This window comes from Anomaloglossus baeobatrachus, chromosome 3 (genome assembly GCF_048569485.1).
Source record: "Anomaloglossus baeobatrachus isolate aAnoBae1 chromosome 3, aAnoBae1.hap1, whole genome shotgun sequence".
Taxonomy (NCBI): Eukaryota; Metazoa; Chordata; class Amphibia; order Anura; family Aromobatidae; genus Anomaloglossus; species Anomaloglossus baeobatrachus.
The window spans coordinates 99,531,883-99,554,629 of NC_134355.1; the positions used below are offsets into that span (position 1 = coordinate 99,531,883).

The 22,747-nt window shown below is 44.5% G+C and overlaps 1 protein-coding gene across 2 annotated transcripts in view; it reads right to left on the minus strand.

The window, feature by feature from the left end:
• Positions 1 to 22,747, minus strand: part of SPTBN1 (spectrin beta, non-erythrocytic 1) — a 298,238-nt gene that overhangs the window by 127,372 nt on the left and 148,119 nt on the right. For both annotated transcript variants that reach the window (XM_075339341.1, XM_075339342.1), the window contains one exon: positions 18,746 to 18,897. In XM_075339341.1, the coding sequence (XP_075195456.1) occupies positions 18,746 to 18,897 (152 nt within the window). The remainder of the gene's footprint in view (positions 1 to 18,745; positions 18,898 to 22,747) is intronic.

Here is a 22,747-nt window from a genome sequence, read left to right on the forward strand (position 1 = left end):
TCCTAGCAAAGTCAATGAGAAGTCAGATTTGTCATGCGCACGTTGCAGTTTATTTGTCAGCGTTTTATTTGTCAAAAGTTTGTGACAAAATGCAGCATGTTCATTCTTCCTGCATTTTTGTCAACATTTGTCACAAAAAACGCAGCAAAAACGCAGGGTGTGAAAAACACCGAAAATGCAGCAAAAACGCACCTACAATTACAAGCATTTTTTGTGACATTTCCAGGCTCTCTCTGACAAGGTGCAGTTTTGGCTGCAGTTTGTGAACACAAAAATATGCAGCGTGCGCATGTAGCCGTAGCCTACTAGTGATGACGCGTTTCGCCATCCTATAATTTACATTTATTCATCACATAAGTCGAGTAATGCCAGAGGTAATGGATTTTTTACTGATCCGGAGTAATTACTTGTACTGGTTCAGAGAGGCAAAATGGGTACCTCTACATAGACTGGTGCAATACACAGTGTCGGGATTGCCTATGGACACAAATCACAATCCACCTATCAATATTCTAGCGTCAGCCAGATCTCAGGCATAATAACTTCCGTGTGTGGTGCAGTACATGTCTGGAGATGATGAATAATGCCTTCATTGTGTAGACACTACACACCCACTGATAACAGCGCTATCTTTCACAATGCATTCCTGTTGCATAGCGATCCGGGCAAACAACTCTCACAAAATGACGGTGTACTGGGTAACCCTCTCCTTTAGGAGGACATGAACCTTCTCCACTGCTGGACTAATAGGTGGTGTATGAGGGGCGTTCTGGAGTCACTGAGGGCTCTGTGCAGGATCGATCATGTGTCTCTGAAGCTGCACATTATCCAGAAATACCAGGGCCATAATAGATGTTTGTTAGTATACAATGAACAATGTCCCTTTCACTCAGAGCTTGTAATGACCGGTCAGACCCTAAATTACTGAAGCCTCTTTATAAGATCTGCAGGACAAAATTAACTCTACTAATCATCCAAATGCAAACAAAAAGCCACTCCAGGGTATGGGAACTCTTCATTTCAGTTTCTTCATGGAACAGTAAAGACATCCCAAGCTGATGACACTTGGTAAAGCCCGTACACTGTCCGTCCACCTTACGTGTATGGGGTCCTCCCGACGTACCCCGACAGATGATGTTGGAAGAAGGAGGAATGTCCAATGATTAATTTGAACACGGAGTTTCTAAAGTGTAGCAGGGACTGAAATGAGCCTCAGGTCTGGGTCCCAAGTCCCTCCGATAGACCCAAATGCTTGTCATCTATAGACTTTGCTCCTGCGTGTATAAACCTCCCCAAAAAAACAGACCTAATGCCTGCGGAATACAGGTGTAGTTTCTGGCAGCTTATATTTTGTTAAGGCAGTAAACAAATGAGCTATCACCCCATCTGTACTGCACATTGCTCACATCAGATAGGAAAGTAACGGCCAACAATGACATTAAAGTTTAAAGAGCACCCATCACATCCAGAAACATGATTCCCCTGCACATATAGGGGGAGTCTGCAGGTAAATAGTGGTGTTTAAATCCTGAATAGTGAAGCAGTGGCTACAAGGGAAAATGACTTCTGCTAGCCATTCGCTTAGTCCTCAGGACGGCGCAAAAAGTGGTCACAGTCTCTTCAATATTAGCTCCACCACTTTGACAGCCTACTCTGCAGCGTGTGTTCGGAGTATGTGTGCAAAGCAGGCTATCAAAGTACAGGAGTGTGACAACAGCACATGCACTATATATTGTGCGGTGACCATTTCCTGCACCGCCCTAGCGGATAGAAGAAAGTGGCTGCAGGGAGAATAAAACTTTTTCCTCCTTGTAGCCCCTGCTCCATTAAAACTGGGTAAGCAGGAATTAAATGCCATTTATATGCAGGTATATTGCGTTTCTAAAAGATTGGAATACGGAGGTTCACTTTATGCCATCTACCTCACAGCAGCTAAAAGGAAATGTGGAGGGAATATGAGCCACTTCAACTGGGTCAAATTTCCTATTGCCAGGTTCTTATAAATTACAGCTAATCACTGAGGAAACTGGTCACCAATTTATGGACAAACTCGACTTTTCATCTACAAATGTGGAACCCAGGGGGGCAGGGAGTTCAGGTTCGGTCTGGTACCTATTACTCATCACCGGGCCGGTGTGGAGGTCTGAGATGTCGCTGTGGTCTGCCCGGTTTCGTGCCCGAGGTGTCCACAATAAAAGGGGTAGATAGGAGGTTGTTGTCGTGACGCCACCCTAAGGTATGCGGCCAGAGAATTTGCAGTCGCTGCTGTCGCTGTCCTCCAGGGTGGATGGTTGTAGCAGCAAAGATGATTTCGATCCTCACAGGTGGAGCGGGCCCCAGGGAGGATGATTAGGGCTATAGTGGTGGTGGGGGCCGTTGGCGCCCGTGCAATGTCGCCGGTAATAAGTGAGTCAGATGCTGCTGTTCCAGGTTCTTTTACTCACTGTTATGCAGCGTGCCCGGGTAGTACCGGTCACCCGCTGTGATGGTCCCCGTTGACCTTGGATAAGTTGGAAGAAGCCACCGATGTTTGGAAAAGGTCCTTTCTAAGAGTTTCCCCTCCAGTAGTGATGAACCCGGGCTGAGCGTTCCACTCCAAGCCACAGGCCCCGCAAGAGATAAAAAAAGGAAGAAGGTGATGGTGTCTTGTTACCAGAACTGAAGTCCTGGGTAGACTGACTAAAGATTGTGTGAAGTTGCTCCTACTTCTACCCCAAGTGGAACCCGCCCCCCAGGTGTCTGGCTTCAGTGACCTGGAAAGTCCCATGCTTCGTGATGGCCACCCCCCTTTCTACCCTGGGCCATCCTCCCAGCGGGAAGGCACCTGACAGTATGTAAAGTGTTAATGTGAAATACCGGTGATTAACCCAGTCCTTACCTGAGGCGAATACCGCACCTTAAATAAGGTGCAGTACTCTGTGGTGACTGGAGCCCCAGGGGCACCACACAAATATGAGGTCCTAGTCTATGCGGAAGGGGAGCAAGAACAAACCAGTCATCAGGTTTTCTCATTATAAAGCCACCACCTTTATACAGTGGAACCTTTGTCAACGAGAACAATCCATTCTGGGAGTGTGCTTGTTAACCAAGTTACTCGTTCAGCAAAGCAATATTTCCCATAGGAAATGCAGACAATTCGTTCCACAACTTGTTAAATGTCCCATTCTACACACACACACACACACACACACACACACACACACACACACAAGTTATGCTCACCTTACCTTCCGTTCCCTCGCTGGCCTCCTGGATCTTGCAGTTCACCGGTACAGGATGTATAATATCGGGTAACCATCGCGACCGATGCTGGACCTTCCACTCCCAGGGCGCTGACATCAAAAGGCAGGAGCCGCTTGCCTCTGATTGGCCAGCGCGCTGCCTTTGAGTAGCGGCCGACAGGGGAAGTTCCTCCCTCGTCGCGATGGTTACTGGATACACATCCTGTAGTGGTGAACTACAAGAACCATGAGGCTGGTTATGGAATGGAAGGCAAGGTAAGCATAATGTGTACCTTCTGTTCCATCGCCGGCCTCATGGTGCTTGTAGTTCACCGCTACAGGATGTGTATCGGCAAGCATCGCGACGGAGGAGGAACTTCCCCTGTCAGCCGCTACTCAAAGACAGCATGCTGGCCAATCAGAGGCAAGCGGCTCCTGCCTTTGACATAAGCGCGCTGGCAGTGGAAGGTCAGGCATCGGTGGCGATTGTTACCCGATACACAGCCTGTACGGGCGAACTGCAAATTCCAGGAGGCCGGCAAGGGAACGGAAGGCAAGCTGAGCATAACGTGTGCGCGCGTGCATGCATGTTTGTGCCTGCTTATGTGTACTGCAACAGTGGGTTAGAACGCAGTGGATGATGTACGGAACCGGAAGTGTGTGCGGTGAGTATTTTGCTCATACAGCAAAGCTTGCTCTTAAACAAAGTTACAAATTTACAGCAAGCTTTGCTCGTTAAGCGAAATACTCGCTAACTGGGTTACTCATTAAGTGAGGTTCAACTGTATTACTACAGCCCATCGGCCTAATCTAAGCCTTGGACTACCCCTGCAAAATGCCCAAAAAATACCTTATATAAATCTGACATACAGTGTGGTCCAGTCCAATGGGCGTCTTTTGTCTTTTCTCGGCGGAATAATGTCAACATCTATTAACTCACAAGTGAAGACAGTGCCGGCACACGCACAATATATGACTTTGCTCTGCATAAAAGGGAAGAGCATAGAGCGCCTGCGTTTTAATTGCGCAGGTACAAGATTAACAGCAATGAATCAAGTCAGGAGGACGGTGATTCTGCACATAGGAGGAAGGCACAAAGAAAAGAAAAAAGAAAAAAAAAAAAAGACGTCCATTGGCCCGGATCGCGCTGTATGCTGGAATTATATGAGATAATTTTTGGAAGATGCAGGGGGGAGTTCAGGTCTTCTACTCAGGCCAATGGATTGCAGTTCTATAACTATATAGTTCATATTGGGAAAACCTCCTTACTAAAAATAAAAAGCCGCGTATGCCTGAGATTTCAGAAATATCACATTCATTTTGCTGGTACTGTAAAATGCTGCATTTTTTTCCATGGCAAAAAAAAAAAAAAATGTGGCAAAAATGTAATGTATGAACAAGTCCCTTAGACTTTTTAAGTGCAAGTTTAACAATTACCGTAGTTGGCTTACCTTGGTTGACTAATTTAAGCTAAATTATGGTACAATTCTGAAGATTATAGGATTACAATTTGGGATACGCTCAATTTTCCATCTATTTTCCATTATGCTTACTAAGGGGAACGTGGCCTATTGAGTTTACACAAAGATGATGAAAGGCAATTGCTGCAAATAAAAAGTTTTCCATCTTGATGACATTTTCTTTTCTTTAAACTTCTATGTATTTGGGGCAATTTTTTTTTAAAAAAAATGTTCCACCATTTCCCTTCTATAGCCGATGGTGCACAGTGTCTGCAGAAGAGAGGGCCTTTCACCAAATTGAGCACGGGCACATCATTTTATAATGGCTGCAGAGTGGACGTTGTTTTTGTTTCTCGCCTCCTCGTTGGGGGATTAGTAATCAAATTAGGCACCTAATGAGCTAACTTTAACCCCTTCACCCCAGGTCGAGTTTCCGTTTTTGGTTGTAGTTTTTTTTTCCTCTCCTTCCAAGAGCCATAATGTTTTTATTTTTCTGTCAATATAGACAATATGAGGGCTTGGGTTTTTTTTTGTGGGACAAGTTGAACTTTTTAATGACACTATTCAATCTGCCCCATATTGTAGTGCAAAACGAGGAAAAAATGTTTAGCTGATGACCCCTGTTGCTGTGAGGACTCACTTCCTGTGAATGCTGGCACTTTAAAGGAGAACAGCATTTCTGCTGATGAGAGTGGTACTGAAGCATCGCTCTGAACAGTAGAAGTGATTGGATAGTGCAGGCTTCAAGTCTCCTAAGGGGACTAATAAAATCAATAAAAAAAGTGTTTAAAAAAGTTTTAAAAATATGAAAAAAAATAAATAAAAAGTTCAAATCATCTTTTGCCCCATTAAAAATAACAAAAAATATACATTTTGTAGCACAGTGTTCATAAATGCCCGATCAAAATAAAATAATCTGATCGGTACACGGTGTAGCAAGAAAAAAAAAAAAAAATTAAAATGTCAGAACTACATTTTTTTGGGATGCCACAACATTGCATTAAAATGTAATAACAGGCGGTCAAACCATGGCATCTACCCAAATTGGACTATTTTTTTTTTTTAAACAATTTTTTCTGAGTGTGCTAATACCAGACATGTGGTCAGAAACCTCTGTTTTGGCAAACGGGAGGACTCTGAAAGGAAGGAGCGCCATTTGAATTTTGGAACACTAATTTGGCTGAAATAGATTGAAGGCGCCTAAGGTGACTAAAAAGCAGAAAAGTGCCACTTTTTTTTACCCTTAAGGGAAACACTTTCTCAGCGTGGCAATACTCGTGAGGTCCACCCTTTTGATGATTCTGCTCACCTAACCTTCCACCATGGTTTACTGTAGGCTTTATGCTCACACTATTGCGTTTCAGCTTCATTAGGTGAGGTTTTCACCTTTGTATTCAGTGACGATTTATATACCTGCATTTTTGTGGCTTTACCTTGCTTACATTATATGGGTCACCTGCTTTGTTTGCCCACTGTCATGCATGATATGTTAATCAATTTTACATCTGTTTGATCTGACAGCCTTTGGTGAAGTTTGTTCTTATACTCTAGGGGCTGGAGTGTGGGTGTTAGCGCTCATTCACTCACTGTTTATTTGTACCAGTTATAGTGCTTTTTAAATGGCTTTAATTTGAGTCATTTTGACTTTTTTGGTCAATAAAAGATCGTATATACTTATTACCTCGGTGATCCAATTTTTTGCACATCAGCTTTTCTTGCAGCTTTCCAAACTATTGTTTGGCCACACGGCAGAAACAAAAACCCAAAATGACCCCTATGGAGAAATTGCATCTCCGTGAATTCATCTACAGCTGCAGTGACTATTCTGTAACATCCACGCCACGCTTTTGTTCTGGAGAATTACAAAGAAGTCAGCCTTGTGCCCATACATTGTGTCCAGTTTGTCCTTCTGGCAACACACACTCCATAAATTGCTAATTGGGCTCTCCCCATTACAATGATGCCAAATACGTGGCTGCGTACTGCGGTTTAGGCACAGAGGGCTCAGAATGAAGGGGTATTTGGATTTGGGAGCACAAATGTCACTGGATTTTACTTGAGGGGTTTTTCAGTCTTTGTTCTACCAGTAATGTGGAAGCCCCCTATATTCTTAGTGACAGATGACGGACACCAGTGGGAGTTGGTTTTGCGTGGGATAAATTAGTGGCTTTCTTGGTAACATTTTGGGGTACAGAACATTTTTGGTAACACTTTACATAGAAGCCTGGCATCACACTCTTGTGTTCTACATGGAGCACTTACGTTGGGATATAAATCCCCCATAAATACTAGCCAGACGAAACTGCTCACTATAGTGAGCCAAGGAGACAGACACTTTGGAATCCATTTGGAGCCTGTTCCGGTGGTATCCATCTTTTTAGGCAGACACAGAACTGTGGTCATCCACACTTGTGTGCTAAAAAGATGGGACAGTGTTAGAAAATAGACCAGAGTGCAAAGTGTCTCCATCTGCCTCATAGTGAGTGGTTCCATTGGTGGGTTTTGTCTGAATCGGGGTTTCTGGGATTCACACGGAAACCCCGATAAGAGCGCAGGATAAATGTGAACCAAGCCTTATTCCGATTTCTGGGAGGTAGAATTAACAAACAGACAACAGTACAAGAATACTTATTTTAGCATGGTTCACCATGTAGAATTCGTAATAGAACAAATTTATTCTCGGGGTCGGTGCAATTACAGCGGTACCAGATTTAGAGTTGAAACCAGAAGTTTCCCTCCACTCTCTATAAAGACACATCTGCAGGTTTTTCTCACTATCTGACATGAAATCAGAATAAACTTTTCCCGTTTTAAGTCAATTAGGAACCAAAAAAAATTTATATTTGCCAAATGCCAGAATAATGAGAGAGACAGAATGTTTTAAGTCATTTTTATTACTTTCTGCAAAGTCAAAAGTTTACATACATTTCCTTAGTATTTGGTACCATTACCCTTAAACGCTATGACTTGGGTGAAATGTTTTGGATATCCTTCCACGAGCTTCTCACAGTAGTTGGTAGGAATTTGGGTTCTTTCCTCCTGACAGAACTGGTGTAACTGAGCCATGTTGGTAGGTCGTCTTGCTCACACCTGCCTTTTCAGCTTTGCCCATAAATTTTCAATAGGACTGAGATCAGGGTTTTGTGATGGCCACTCCAAAACATTTGTTTTGCTATCCTTAAGCCACTTTGTAACCAGTTTGGCAGTATGCTGCCGGGTCATTGTCCATTCGGAAGACCCATTTCTGCCCAAGCTTTAAGTTCCTGGCTGATGTGTTGAGATGTTGCTGCAGTATTGCCCCAATCTTTCCTCATGATGCCATATTTATAGTATACCAGTCCCTCCTGCAGCAAAACAAGTCCACAAAATTATGCTGCCACTTCTGTGCTTCACAGTCGGTATGGTGTTCATAGGCTTTAACCCCTTCACCCCCGGCCACTAAAACACCCTAATGACCGGGCCATTTTTTGCAATTCTGACCAGTGTCACTTTGACAGGTTATAACGCTGGAACGCTTCAACGGATCCTGGCAATTCTGAGATGTTTTTTCGTGACATATTGTACTTCAGGTCAGTGGTAAATTTAGGCCGATATTTTTTGCGTTTATTTGTGAAAATTTTGAAAATTTCGCGAAAACTATGAAAATTTCACAATTTTCAAACTTTGAAAATGTATGCCCATAAATCTGTGAGATATGTCACACAAAATAGTTAATAAACTTTCCCACTTGTCTACTTTCCATCAGCGCAATTTTCGAAACAAATTTTTTTTCGTTAGGAAGTTAGAAGGGGTCAAAGGTCATCAGCAATTTCTCATTTTTCCAACAAAATTTACAAAAGAATTTTTTTAGGGACCACATCACATTTGAAGTGACTTTGAGAGGCCGAGGTGACAGAAAATACCCAAAAGTGACACCATTCTAAAAACTGCACCCCTCACACTGCTCAAAACCACATCCAAGAGGTTTATTAACCCTTTAGGTGCTTCACAGGAACCAAAGCAATGTGGAAGGAAAAAAATGAAAATTTTACTTAACACAAAAATGTTACTTTAGCCATAAAATTTTCATTTTTACAAGGGAGAAAAGAGAAAGTGCACCCTACAATGTATTGTGCATTTTCTCCTGAGTCCGCTGATACCCCATATGTGGTAAAAATCAATTGTTTGTGCGCACGGCAGAGGTCGAAAGGGAAGGAGCACCATTTGAATTTTTGAGTGCAAAATTAGCTGCACTCATTAGCGGACGCCATGTCAGGTTTGAAGACCCCCTGAGTTGCCTAAATAATGGAGCTTCCCCACAAGTGACCCCATTTTGGAAACTAGAGCCCTCAAATAATTTTTCTAGATGTTTGATGTGCACTTTGAAACCCTGTGGGCTTCACAGAAGTTTATAGCGTTGAGCCGTGAAAAGAAAAAAATAAAATTTTTATCACTAAACTGTTGCTTCAACTAGGTAGCTTTTTTTCACAAGGGTATCAGGAAAAAACTCACCATGAAATTTATAGTGCATTTTTTCCTGAGTACGGCGATACCTCATATGTGGTGGAAAGTAATTGTTTGGGTGCATGGCGGGGCTCAGAAGAGAAGGAACGCCATTTGAAAGCAAAATTAGTTGGAATCATTAGCAGACGCCATGACACGTTTGGAAACCCCCTATGGTGCCTAAACAGTGGAGCTCCCCCACAAGTGACCCCATTTTGGAAACTAGACCCCTCAAGGAGTTTATCTAGATGTTTAGCGAGCCCCAAGGGACTCCACAGAAGTTGATAATGTTGAGCCAGTAATACAATTTTTTTTTTTCACCACAAAACTGTCACTCGAACCAGGTAGCTTTTTTTCCACAAGGGTATCAGGAAAAAATGCACCATAAAACGTATTGTGCAATTTCTCCTGAGTACGCAGATACCTCATATGTGGTGGAAAGTAATTGTTTGGTTGCATGGCGGAGCTCAGAAGAGAAGGAACGCCATTTGACAGCAAAATTGGTTGGAATCATTAGTGGACGCCATGTCACGTTTGGAGACCCCCTATGGTGCCTAAACAGTGGAGCTCCCCCACAAATTACCCCAACTTTGGAACTAGACCCCCTCAAGGAATTTATCTAGATATTTGGTGAGCCCCTTGTACCCCCAGGGGCTCCACAGAAGTTGATAACGTTGAACCGTGAAAATTACTTTTTTTTTAACCACAAATTTTTAGCATCAATCAGGTATTTTTTTTTTTTTACAACGGTATCAGGAAAAACTGCGCCATAGAACATATTGTGCAATTTTTCCTGAGTACGTAGATACCTCATATGTGGTGGAAAGTAATTGTTTGGGCGCATGGCAGGGCTCAGAAGAGAAGGAACGCCATTTGACTTTTCAAACGCACAGACGAGGTGCACTAATCGGCCGCTGCAGGACGCACGGTCGGATGCGATACAAAAAGCGTCGGGGATACGGAAAAAAAAAAAAAAAGTCACGCCAAAAATTGAGCAGGGATGCCGATCAGTTATCTGCATTCCTGATCAGCGCTCGGTGGGACGCACGGACGGATGAGGTGTAAAAATGGACAGGGGATACAGAAAGAAAAAAAAAAGTTATACTCCCAGTACCCAGAGGATCACTGACCAGAAGAGCTGCAGGAGGAACAGCTTTACAGGAGCAGCAGGCAGGACGTTGGGCAGATCAGCAGAATGCCCAGGAAGGACCCAGCGATGGAGGCAGAGGTGATCGGGCCAGTTAAGACCTCGGACGAGCCAGTGAAGACGGGGGAGAGCGGAGGGGGAGAGCGGAGGGGGAGAGCGGAGGGGGAGAGCGGAGGGGGAGAGCGGAGGGGGAGAGCGGAGGGGGAGAGCGGAGGGGGAGAGCGGAGGGGGAGAGCGGAGGGGGAGAGCGGAGGGGGAGAGCGGAGGGGGAGAGCGGAGGGGGAGAGCGGAGGGGGAGAGCGGAGGGGGAGAGCGGAGAGGGAGAGCGGAGAGGGAGAGCGGAGAGGGAGAGCGGAGAGGGAGAGCGGAGAGGGAGAGCGGAGAGGGAGAGCGGAGAGGGAGAGGGAGAGCGGAGAGGGAGACCGGAGAGGGAGCTGCAGAATAGAGATAATGGGAGAGGTAGTCAGATCGCGGGGGGAGCAGATCGCGATGTCGGGGGGGGCAGATCGGGGCGTGGGGGGGGCCAGATCGCAGGGGGGCACTCGCAGGGGCCATCACGGGAGCGCGCACGGGGCACCACGGGAGCGCGCACGGGCTGCAAGGTGAGCACAGTACTCACATGCAGTAGGAGCGGTGACGTCAGCTACGGCAGCGGCAGCAGCGGTGGCGTGGTACCACAAGTACCAGCCACTGCACGCTGCAGACATGTTGGGGGAGGGCTCGCAGGCCAGCACAGGCCTGGGGAGGGCGGCCACCGGCAGATCAGACCGCCCCACTGCACATTGATTGGAGCGATTGCGCGTCATAGCACGATCGCTCCAATCAGTGCTGCAGCTGGGGGCGACATTTTAGAGCTCCGGCTGTGATTTGTTGAAGCTGCTAGAGCAGATCATAGCCGGATCTCACAGTATCGCACTAATTCAGGCATTATTTTTGCCGAAATTATTGCGAACGATGTGGTTGGCGGTTCAGATTTGAACAGCCAATCAAATCGATCGTCGATAGGGGGTGGCGATGCCACCCCCCCTTGGGTCAAGCAAAGGTCCCCTGCTGTAAGAAACAGCAGGGGACATCATTTGAAAGCCGTTGCTATGGCCACGGCAATCAAATGAAGGTAAGGCCGTAAAATTACGTCCCTGGTCGTTAAGTCACATTAAAATAGGACGTAATTTTACTGCCCGCAGTCGTGAAGGGGTTAAAGCTTCTCCATGTCTCCTGCAAACAATTTTAGTTTTGTCAGACCGCAGGATGTCTCCAAAATATAAAGTCTTTATTCCGGTGTGCATTTGCAAACATTAATCTGGCTTTTTTTAAGGTTTCTTTTGGAGTAATGGCCTCTTCCTGGCAGAGTGGCTTTTCAGCGCATGTTGATACAGATCTCATTTCACTGTTGATAGTGACACAATCTTACCAGCTTCCGTCAGCACCTTCACAAGGTCTTTTGCATTTGTTCTTGGGTTGATATGCACGTCTGACCAAAGAACGTTCATCTCTGGTACACAAACTGTCTCCTTTCCTGAGCGGTATAATGGCTGGACATTCCCATCTTGTTTGTACTTGCGTGTAAATGTTTGTACAGATGAACAAAGCACCTTTGGGTATCTGGAAGTTGCACCCCAGTATGAACCAAACTTGTACAAGTCTACAATTGTCTTCCTATCAGAATGGACAGACTAATCAAATGGTTGATTTGAAATAATTCTTTATTCAGGTCATGTTTCAGAGAGCTCTCTGTCCATCAGGACAGAAACCATCAACATAACTAAAAGGTAATGTTGATTAATCTCTCCATTCTGATGTGATCTCCACGTGGGGCTGCGGCAGCCGACAGTGTTTTGTGCCTGTTACAGGGGTTGTGACTCTCGCAACCGAACAAGGTGAGTTTTATTCTTTATTTTTCTCCCTGGTATCTACCAGGTAAGACCCTATTTCCCTAGTTTTAACAACTCTCTTCCTGGGATCTTGGCTGATTTCTTTTCACTTTCCCCTGATGCTACATAAAGAAGCAGTGTGTTTCAGTTGTGCATCAAAATACATCCACAGGTGTGTCTCTAATTACCTCAGATGTTGCCAATAAACCTATCAGAAGCTTCCAAAGACATGACATCATATGGGCTGTTTAACCCCATAGCGACGGCCTAACGTCTCAAGACGTCGGAAAAACAGGGTACTTATTCTGTTCCGACGTCTTGAGACGTCAGGCCGGAAAAAGCTTGTAGCGCCCCCCAGTGACGAAAAATCTCGGGGGTTTCAGCTACCGGAGGTAGCTGAGACCCCCAAGATTATGAATCGGGGTGTTTTTTTTGGACCCCGTTAATGCGATCGCCGGTATACACCGTTATACCGGCGACAACATTAAAAAAAAATAAATGGCCGGTAAAATTGATTTATTTCTCATCTGACGTGATCAAACATGTCAGATGAGAAATAAATATGAGCCCTTAGTGCCCCCAAAGCCCCCGGTACCGGAGAGTCCCCCCACCACCCCTACCCCCCCTCCGGAAAATCCAAGATGGCGCCGACGCGCGCTGAAAACTCCCGCCGCCGCCGGCTCTGCACTCATTTCCCTCCGATCTGAAATGATCAAACATTTCAGATCGGAGGGAAATGTCCTCCCCCTGACCCCTCCTCCGGTCCACCGGAGATCTCTGGTCCCCGGAGCCCCCTCCGGTCTCCAGAGCCGCCTCCCCCCTCCCCCCTCCCCCCTCCGGAGCGTGGAAGATGGCGGCCGCATTCATCCTGCACTTTCTGCCGCATGTGACACGTCACATGCGGCAGAAAGTTGTCCCCAGGTCCCGCCGTCGCCGTCGCCCCCCCCCAGCCCCCGGTTTTACGTTACCTGGCTGCTGGTGCTCCTGCTCCGGCCCCGCGATCACAGCACGCCGCCTCCTTCTTGAAAGCTGACGGCGCATGCGCAGACAGCGGCTGTCAGCTGGATCCCTGCAAGCAGGGATCCTGCTGACGTCGCTACTGCACAGGCTACTCCACTGTGGACCGGGGGAGGGTGAGTGCGGTAATCTGCAGTCACACTCCTCACATGGAGAGACTGCTGTTCTAGAAAATGGGGGGTACGTTCTGTGAGCGTGCCCCTCATATTCTAGAATGAGGTTACTGCAGGTCACTCTGCCCTAGGTTGGACCGGGGCAGTGTGAGTGCAGTATTCTCAGATTACTGCACCCACACTGCTCATGGAGAGCTTGCTCTTCCAGAAAATGGGGGATACGTTCCCTGAACGTGCCCCCCATATTCTAGAAGATCCAGAGTCGGCGCGGGACCTCCAAAATGGATTACAGCGACCGAAATTTATTTATTTTCAATAAATTGGTAAAAGAGGAATGTTTCGGGGAGTTTTTTTTTCAAATAAATTTTTTTTTTGTCTTTATTTTTTTCTATTACTTGACTGGGTTAGTAATGTCGGGTATCTGTTCAGATGCCGTGACATCACTAACCCCAGGGCTTGATGCCAGGTGACATTACAGCTGGTATCAACCCCATATATTACCCCGTCTGCCACCGCACCAGGGCGCGGGATGAGCTGGAGCGAAGCGCCAGGATTGGCGCATCTAATGGATGCGCCACTTCTGGGGCGGCTGCGGCCTGCTATTTTTAGGCTGGGAAGAGTCCAATAACCATGGCTCTTCCCACCCTGAGAATACCAGACCCCAGCTGTCCGCTTCACCTTGGCTGGTGATCTAATTTGGGGGGGACCCCACGTTTTTTTGTTTTTTTTTAAAAACGCCTGGGGAGCCCTCCAAATTGATCACCAGCCAAGGTGAAGCTGTCAGCTGTGGTTTGCAGGCTACAGCTGTCTGCTTTACCCTAGCTGGCTATCAAAAATAGGGGGGACCCCACGTCGTTTATTTTAATTATTAATTTTTTGGGGGGCTAAATACAAGGCTAGGCACCCTTTAGTGCCACATGAAAGGCACTAAAGGGCGCCAGCTTAGAATATGCAGGGGGTGGGACGTTATATATGTTTGACATCTATCCATTCATCCATTGTAGCATTTTAGGCTGTGTGCCCACGATCAGGGTTTGCAGCGTTTTGGGCGCAGAGTGTTTTCCCTGCGTCCATAACGCTGCGTTGTGCAGTAGAAGCACAGTGGAAGGATTTTTAGAAATCCCATGCCCACTGTGCTTCTCTTCTCCGCAGCATAAACCGACCTGTGGCGCAGCTTCCCGAGCCTCCACATGTCAATTTATGCTGCGGAGATGAGTGTTCTCTGCAGGTAGCATAGAGCTCCACAGCGGCCTGAACCCAAATCGTGGGCATGGGCAGCTGCGTTCTCCCGTGGACAACACTCACATCTCTGCAGGAAGGCTGACACTGTGTACTAGACGCCGTGTCGCTGGATCATGACCACATAGCCTAAAAGTGAGACATTTGTTGCTACAGCAACATTTTTGTGAAGTACCTGTGGATTCAAAATGCTTACTATACTCCTGAATAAAATCCAGTTTCCAAAATGGGGTCACTTGTGGGGGGTTTCTAATGTATAGGTACCCAAGGGGCCCTGCAAATGTGACATGGTGCCCGCAATTTATCTCAACTTTTCCATAATTCAAATGGTGCTCCTTCCATTCCAAGCCCTCCAATTTATCCAGAGGTTTTTGGCCACATGTGGGGTATCCCTGTGCTCATAAGACATTGGATAAAAACCTGTTGGGTCCATGGTTTGTTGTTGTCTCTTGAAAAAGTGAGAAATTTGATGCTGAAGCAACATTTTTGTGAAAAAAATGAAAATTTTCAATATGGCAACCTAAGCTTATCAAATTCTGTGAAGTATTCGTGGATTCAAACTGCTCACTATACACCTAGATAAAAGCCTTGAGGTGTCTTGTTTCCAGAATGGAGTCACTTGTGGGGGACAGCCACTGTTTAGGCACCTCAAGGGCTCTCCAAATGCAACCTGGCGTCCGCTATTGATTCCAGCCAATTTTGCAGTCAAATGGCACTCCTTCCCTTCCGAGCCCTGCCATGCGCCCAAACAGTTGATTTCCACCACATATAAGGTATCGCCAAACTCAGGAGAAATTGCACAATAAATGTTATGCTGAATTTTTTCCTTTTACTCTTGTAAAAAAAAAAGCTACCTGGTTGAAATAACAATTTTGTGGTAAAATTTTTTTTTTTTTTTTTCATGGCTCAACGTTATAAAATTCTGTGAAGCACCTGGGGGTTCAGGGTACTCACCAAACATCTAGATAAATTCCTTGAGGGGCCTAGTTTCCAAAATGGGGTCACTTGTGCGGGGTTTCTGCTGTTTAGGTACCTTAGGGGTCCTCCAAATGTGACATGGTGCCCGCAATCTTTTTCAGCCAAATTTCCTTTCCAAAATTCAAATATTGCTCCTTTCGTTCCAAGCCCTCCCATTTGTCCAAACAAAGGTTTCAGACCACATGTGAGGTATCACCGCACTCATAAAAAAGTGGTTAACAAACCTTGAGGTCAAATTTTTGGAATTACCTCTTGAAAAAGTGAGAAAATTGATGCTAAAGCAACATTTTTGAGAAAATTATTAAAATTTTCAATATGACAACGTAACGTTAACAAAATCTGTGAAGTACCTGTGGATCTAAAATGCTCACTATACCCCTAGATAGAAGCCTTGAGGGGTCTAGTTTCCAAAATGGTGTCACTTGTGAGGGGTTTCTTCTGTTTAGGTACCTTAGCGGACCTGTAAATGCAACATGGTGCCCGCAATCTATTTCAGCCAAATTTGCTTTCCAAAATTCAAATATTGCTCCTTCTGTTCCGAGCCCTCCCATTTGTCCAAACAGAGGTTTCTGACCACATGTGGGGTATCGGCGCGCTCATAAGAAAGTGGGGAACAAGTTTTGGGGTCTATTTTGTTGTGTTATTTCTTCTAAAAGTGAATAAATTTGGGTTAGAGCAACATTTTTAGGTAAAATTTAATTTTTGCTTTTTTTCATTCCACATTGCTTTTGTTCATGTGAAGCACCTGAAGGGTTAATAAACTTCTTGAATGTGGTTTTGAGTACTTTGGGGGGTGCAGTTTTTATAATGGTGTCACTTTTGGGTATTTTCTGTCATCTAGGCCTATTGAAGTCACTTCAAATGTGATGTGGTCCCTAAAAAACTGGTTTTGTAAATTTTGATGTAAAAATGAGAAATCGCTGATAAACTTTGAACCCCTCTAACTTCATAACGAAAAAAAATTTTGTTCCCAAAATTGTGCTGATGTAAAGTAGACATGTGGGAAATGTTATTTATTAACTATTTTGTGTCACAGAAATCTCTGGTTTAACGGTATAAAAATTCAAAAGTTGAAAATTGCAAAATTTTCAAAATTTTTGCCAATATTCAATTTTTTTCATAAATAAACACAAAAAATATTGTCCTAAATTTGGTACTAACATGAAGTCCAATATGTGACGAAAAAACAAATCTCAGAATCACCGGGATCCGTTGAAGCGTTCTAGAGTTATAACCTCATGAAGTGACACTGGTCAGAATTGCAAAATTTGGTCTGGTCATTAAGGTGAAAATTAGCTCCGTCACTAAAGGGTTAAAATTTTTTAAAGGCATAGTAGTCTTAGTGTATGTAAACTCTTGATTTTGCAGCAAGTAATAAAAATGCCTTAAAACATTCTCTCTCTTTATTTTGGCATTTGGGAAAAGTTTATTCTGATTTCATGTCAAATAATGGGAAAAACCTGCAGATGTGTCTTTTTAGATAGTGTATGTACACTTCCGGATTCAACTTTAATGTTTTAGATTTTGCTATTACACAGTAAAAAAAAGCTTTTTTATAACAGTTATTTCATCACCAAATTCTGAGAGCTTTACATTTTTTGACGAACAGGGCTGTATGAGGTCATATACAGATGTCGCCCGGGACAAGGGGGTGGTGCTATACACTTAATCCTTAACGCCATTGTAAAACAGCAGTATGGAATAAGGACCCTTAAAGGGGCGCATTGGCGGCTGTTAAGAGTATATGTGCAAGTGGGTAGTATAAGGTAGTATAATGCAGTTGTCACTGGGGGGCGTATACTTCTCCTCTCAGCATGATGATGGCCAATTATAAGCGGGGAGAAACCTGGAAGTGCAGAGGGGCCTGTGAGGTCAATGGGATCACATGACCTGAGTCCACAAGTCCTGCCAGACATAGTGCGCAGCTTAAATAAGCACTGAAGATATATTACACATCACAGAAGTGTGGAAACATTAACTGGAGTTAGTAGCGGATGGCAGGACGTGTGGACTCTGGTCATGTGACATAACGGTGTGCTCGGGTCAACCTGAAATATTTGGTGAAAGGATCTCTTCCGTCAGTGACCCTGGGAGAATTTGTATATCTATATCAAAGCTCCTCTTGACTGATATAAGACCACATCAAAGTTTAATGTGAGAAAAGAAAAAAAAAAAATCAGTAAAAAACAAATGATTCAAATTGTTTAAAGGGAACCTGTCAGAAGATTTGGGGCCTATAAGCTGCGGCCACCACCAGTGGGCCCAGGCCTCTGTGTAGAACGTAAAAATCCCTTTAATACTCACCTAAATGGTCGGTGCGGTGGAGATGGGTCATATGGGTGTCTCCGTTCTCTGGTGTCAGTGCCTCCTCTTTCGGCCATCTTTGTCCTCCTTCTGAAGCCTGTGTGCATTACACGTCCTACGTCATACACATTCGCCGATGCTGCACAGGCGCACTACAATACTTTGATCTGCCCTGCTCAGGACCTCAATGCCGGTGAGTGTGGATGACGCAAGACATGTCATGCACCCCGGCTTCAGAAGAACGATGACAAAGATGGCCAAAAGAGGAGGCGCCGACACCGGCGAGGCCCATATGACCCAACTCCACTGCAGCGACTGTTTAGGTAAGTATTATTAATATCAAGTGATTTTTCTGTTCTACACAGCGGCCTGGGCTCTTATACACAGCATGTTAGAATGCTGTATATAAGAGGCCACTGGTGGTGGCCGCAGCTTATAGGTCCCAAATCTGCTGACATGTTCCCTTTAAACAGACTTGCCAAAAATTGTTCTAGCCCCAAAATACATGCGTTTAAAGGGGGAAAAAGCTGCTCATAAAAGGTGGTCAGAAGTTCTAACACAAGTTTCATATGATCACAGCATTACCTAAATGACGAGAGGTTTCCAGCATTGGTGGAGGATTACAGATAAAGCAAAACTTTTACTTTAAATTTTAGATGTCAAGTTTCCAGATGACTCCTTATTACACATGAATGGAGGGAAGACAGTAACGCGGATATATAACCACCATCTATAGCAGAAAACAAGTCGTAAAATGTGTAGCAAGAAACCGCCGTGCCTCGGATTCCTGTGTACTGAGCATGGGAAGGAAATGAAGCTCCTGATAACCCCATGTGAACTCATACACCAGCGTAGAAATGACTTACACCGAGAATAATAGAGAATGTCAGGTTACTGCAAAGACATCACTTACAAGCCTTTCTCCGGAGAGAACCTCCAGCAGTTTGATAAGCATCCGCCCATCTCGGAGGTCTGCGTACAGATCAGTAATCCGGCAGGAGACTCGGGCCAGGTGTGAATTCACCCATTTTGTGAAGGTTTTCTTTTGGACAGCCTCACGCTCATCTGGAAAGAAGAAAGTGAAAAATGGGCATCAATATTAAGGGTCAACTGCAAGCAAGAACCCTCTATGTGTAATATACATTATGGTGTCCACCTGTGAGGAAATGTAGTCCTTATTAAAGATCCTTCCTATTCTTATAAAAGATGGGATTTTCTATTCTGTTTAGTGCCTGCTATCCAGGTTATTGGTCACCGCTGCAGTCTATCAGCAGTGGCCAGTCTCCGAAGCAGGAAACTGAGCGCTTGCAAACTCTATAGCAAAGAGCTTGTAAGTGCTGCTCTGAATCTGCAGAGGAAAAAGCTGCTTCTGCTTACACCAGAGAGCACACAATTAGGGCCAGCAACTAAAGTGTGGCGCTGGCTCAAATTGTCAATCAATCATGAAAGCACTCGATCTCATCTGAGCATTAAAAGGAGTTGTCTTGTCTAATCCCATGCACTGAACGATGTGAGGATTCTCTAGGGTAAGATCCAGGAACGGCGGTCACATGGCCGTGACATGCGATATACAGACTCCTGCTCAGAACCCCAGTAGATGCACGCGGCCTCGATCTATACAATGTATGGAGTTTAGGCAGCGCATAACTAGTCTGTTTCTGGCCGGGGGTGTGCATATCGCATACTCGCAGCCACATGACCGCCGTTCCTGGCTTTGACACCAGTGGATCTTCACAACTCACAGGTCCTATGACGTTAGGATTCACAGCTTTACAGTAACATAGAATGACTGCAGACTTGTGGAAATAGACAGGACAACCCCTTTAAGCTGGGAAGCAGGAGACGGGCGAGTTCTTTAAGTTAAGGATAACCCTTTAGGAGAAATCTTTCAGCAGAATTTTATACCTCAAGCTATTTGAAAAAGCTATATGAACAAATATAGACAAGTCCTGAAACACTTCTACAGTCCATTCCCCTGTTACTGAGAAATGAATGATTGAATCAATATCAAAAAAAGGCTGAAGAGCTATTAATAGATCTGAAGCCTCTGTCACTCCAGCTCTATTGCTCGCCCAGTACCTCCACCTCATGCTTGACTGATTGCTCTTTTGCCTGAAATTACACAGTGTAAGGGCAGCCAGTCAAACAGGAGCCATCGGCATTGGCGGGGAAATAGAACTGGAGTGACAGAGGCTTCAGACCTACAAACAAGTTCTCAAGCCACATATGCATATCAATTAAAGTGCCGATTTCTCAGTAATGAAGGAATGGATTGAATGAAAAAAGTATTGCTGGACTAAGTTTATTTTTTTTTTAAGACTTGTATAATAAAACCGCTCTCATTCTAAAGCCCAACTAGGTGAATGTAAAGCATACAGTACAGTAAAGATGACGAACACCCCGATGAACCCTGGCAGCCATACTGGTTGTCACAGCAGACAAGTTCCAGGGCTAATTAAATGGTTGACTTTAGTATATTTCTTCAGTAATCTTACAGCTACAGCAAGTATCAACACCAAAACCACAACCAATATTAGGGAATAAATACACTTAGATGTAAAGAAGCGCTAGAACCTGGAAGAAGCGCTACAAGTGCGAAACGTGCGTTGGAGAGGGTGTGGGATGCCATTACTTTTGTCTACTGTTCCCCTGTAGGTATATTGTTATTATTAGGTTTTATGGCTTACTGTAGCCATTATATCTTTATAACCGCACACTTGTGTTACTATTTGTACTCAATCTATATACATACTATAATTTTCTCTATACGGGGTGACTTGTTACATGATCTTTTGACCTGGTGTTCGCAACATGATAATCTTTTGATACATATTTACCCTTTGAGGGGTCTGTCTACTTCAGACATTATGTTTTTAATGTTTTATTTTTAATAAAAGTACATTTTTATGCAAATCGCATAATTTGTTGCCGATTTACAGCTACAGTAAGACAATATAAGCAGCTCAAAACATGGAAACTCAGGAGCATTAATGTAAATCTTAGTAAAAAAAAAAAAGCAGAGAAGAAAATCATGTAAACCTAATATGAATCCATTGCACTTCTCTCAGCCATCTACATCACATGAACATATGAAACGTCTCAGATCCACGGCTCAACGAGAAAAGTTGATGTTGGGTTTTCATACAAGCCATGTGTTGACATTATGGAACACTATTCTACCCGATGAACTGCGGCACAGTAACTCCATTGTGTTGGCCGCGCAAGAAAACAAATGCAATAGCAAAAGGAAATTCCTCCACTTCCTCCAGTGCTCAGACTCGAAGGGGTAAGAGGACGTGCGTTTTCCATGGGTGAAGTATTTCATGTGGAGGAAGGTAGAATGTCAAATATTCTCATTCTTCACTAAATATCACAGCAATTACTTCAGAATCCAGCCCGGTTATTACGATGATACATTATATACATTATGTTGCCATTGCTCCGTTACAAGGAATCATGTTTTTATCAAGTGCCTATTAGAAGATTAGGAATATGACTCCTTGGGCCAGGAAATGGCCTTTTCTTATTTGCTTTGCCAAAACTGGAGATTGATATATAAATGTTTATATTTAATGACTCAAGAATTTACGCCTGGATTTCAATTATTCTACCCTAGTATCATACTAGCAGCTGTTAACAATCCTAATGTCCCATCGGTAGCCACAACAGTATGCCAGAGGCCAAAATGGTGGCTGCAGCAGTCTAAAAGTTTTCTAGTCAAATTGTATAGCTGTTTGGTATACCCCCCCAAAATTATCAAAATGTCTCAATAACTTGTCATGTGGCCTTGAGTATCAATTACAGCTGACAATGACATCTCGTGCGGTTCACAAGTGGAGTTATTGTCTGCTGAGACATCCCACTGTTTTTGAAGGGCAGCACGGAGGTCATTGAGCTTCTGGGGTACAGAGTTCTGATCCTCTACACGGCGACTCAGCTGATATCATAGGTTTTCTATGGGATTCAGGTCTGAAGAAGGTACAGGCCACTTCATTAGAGGTGCCCCAGTCTCCAGCAGCCGTTCCCTATTGATGTGACCTTGATGACCTGAAGAATTGTTGTCCATGATGAAATTAGTCCTGTGTTGTTCATGCAGAGGCACAATGACTGGATTAATGATGATCTTCCAGTAGTAGGCTGTCACTGTACCATTCACAAAGTGTAAGGCAGTTTTGTATTCACCAGACACCTGCCCACACTGTACCACCACCAAAGGCTCATCTGGTGACAACCGTGGCTGATGCACAGCGCTCTCCACGTAGTCTCCAACATAGTTGGCGGCCATCATTTCTATTCATAGAAAATCGAATTTCAGTGAACAGCACTGAGGCCCACAGGTCCCTCGCCCAGCAAGATGAAGACACCTGTGACTGGTAGTGTGGTCAGATTGTTTTACACGCAGACCACGCTGATGTAAATGGTTTAGAATAGTCTGATGTGACATTTGGGTGTCTCTCCCCTTCCGTAAACGTGCCTGGAGTTGTGTGGCATTTATCACCCAGTTCTGAAGGGCATCGTTCACAATAATGCACTCATCGGTGTCAGTTGTGGTCAAAGTACGTTCACTTCCTTCCTTCTGTGACTCTTCCAGTCTCTCTGTATGTCTGTTGCTACCTGCTAGTGACACTCTAAGATCAGTCGCCACTTCTGTCTGACAACATCCTGTTTGAAGCCTCACAATGGTGATGTAGAGTTGATCAATTGTTAGATGTCGTCTTGGTCTCATGATGTCAGAATGTGAACAGCATGATGAGGAGAACTGTTTAAATACTAACTCTACTGAGCCCCGAAATGTATTGGGCGTTTCATGGCTCAAACACAGATTGTGAATTTTGCCATTAAGCTCCTGGTTAGAGAATAGGTTGTGCAAAAAGTAGCGAAACATTGAGCAGTTGAACATGTGCAAATCAAAAGT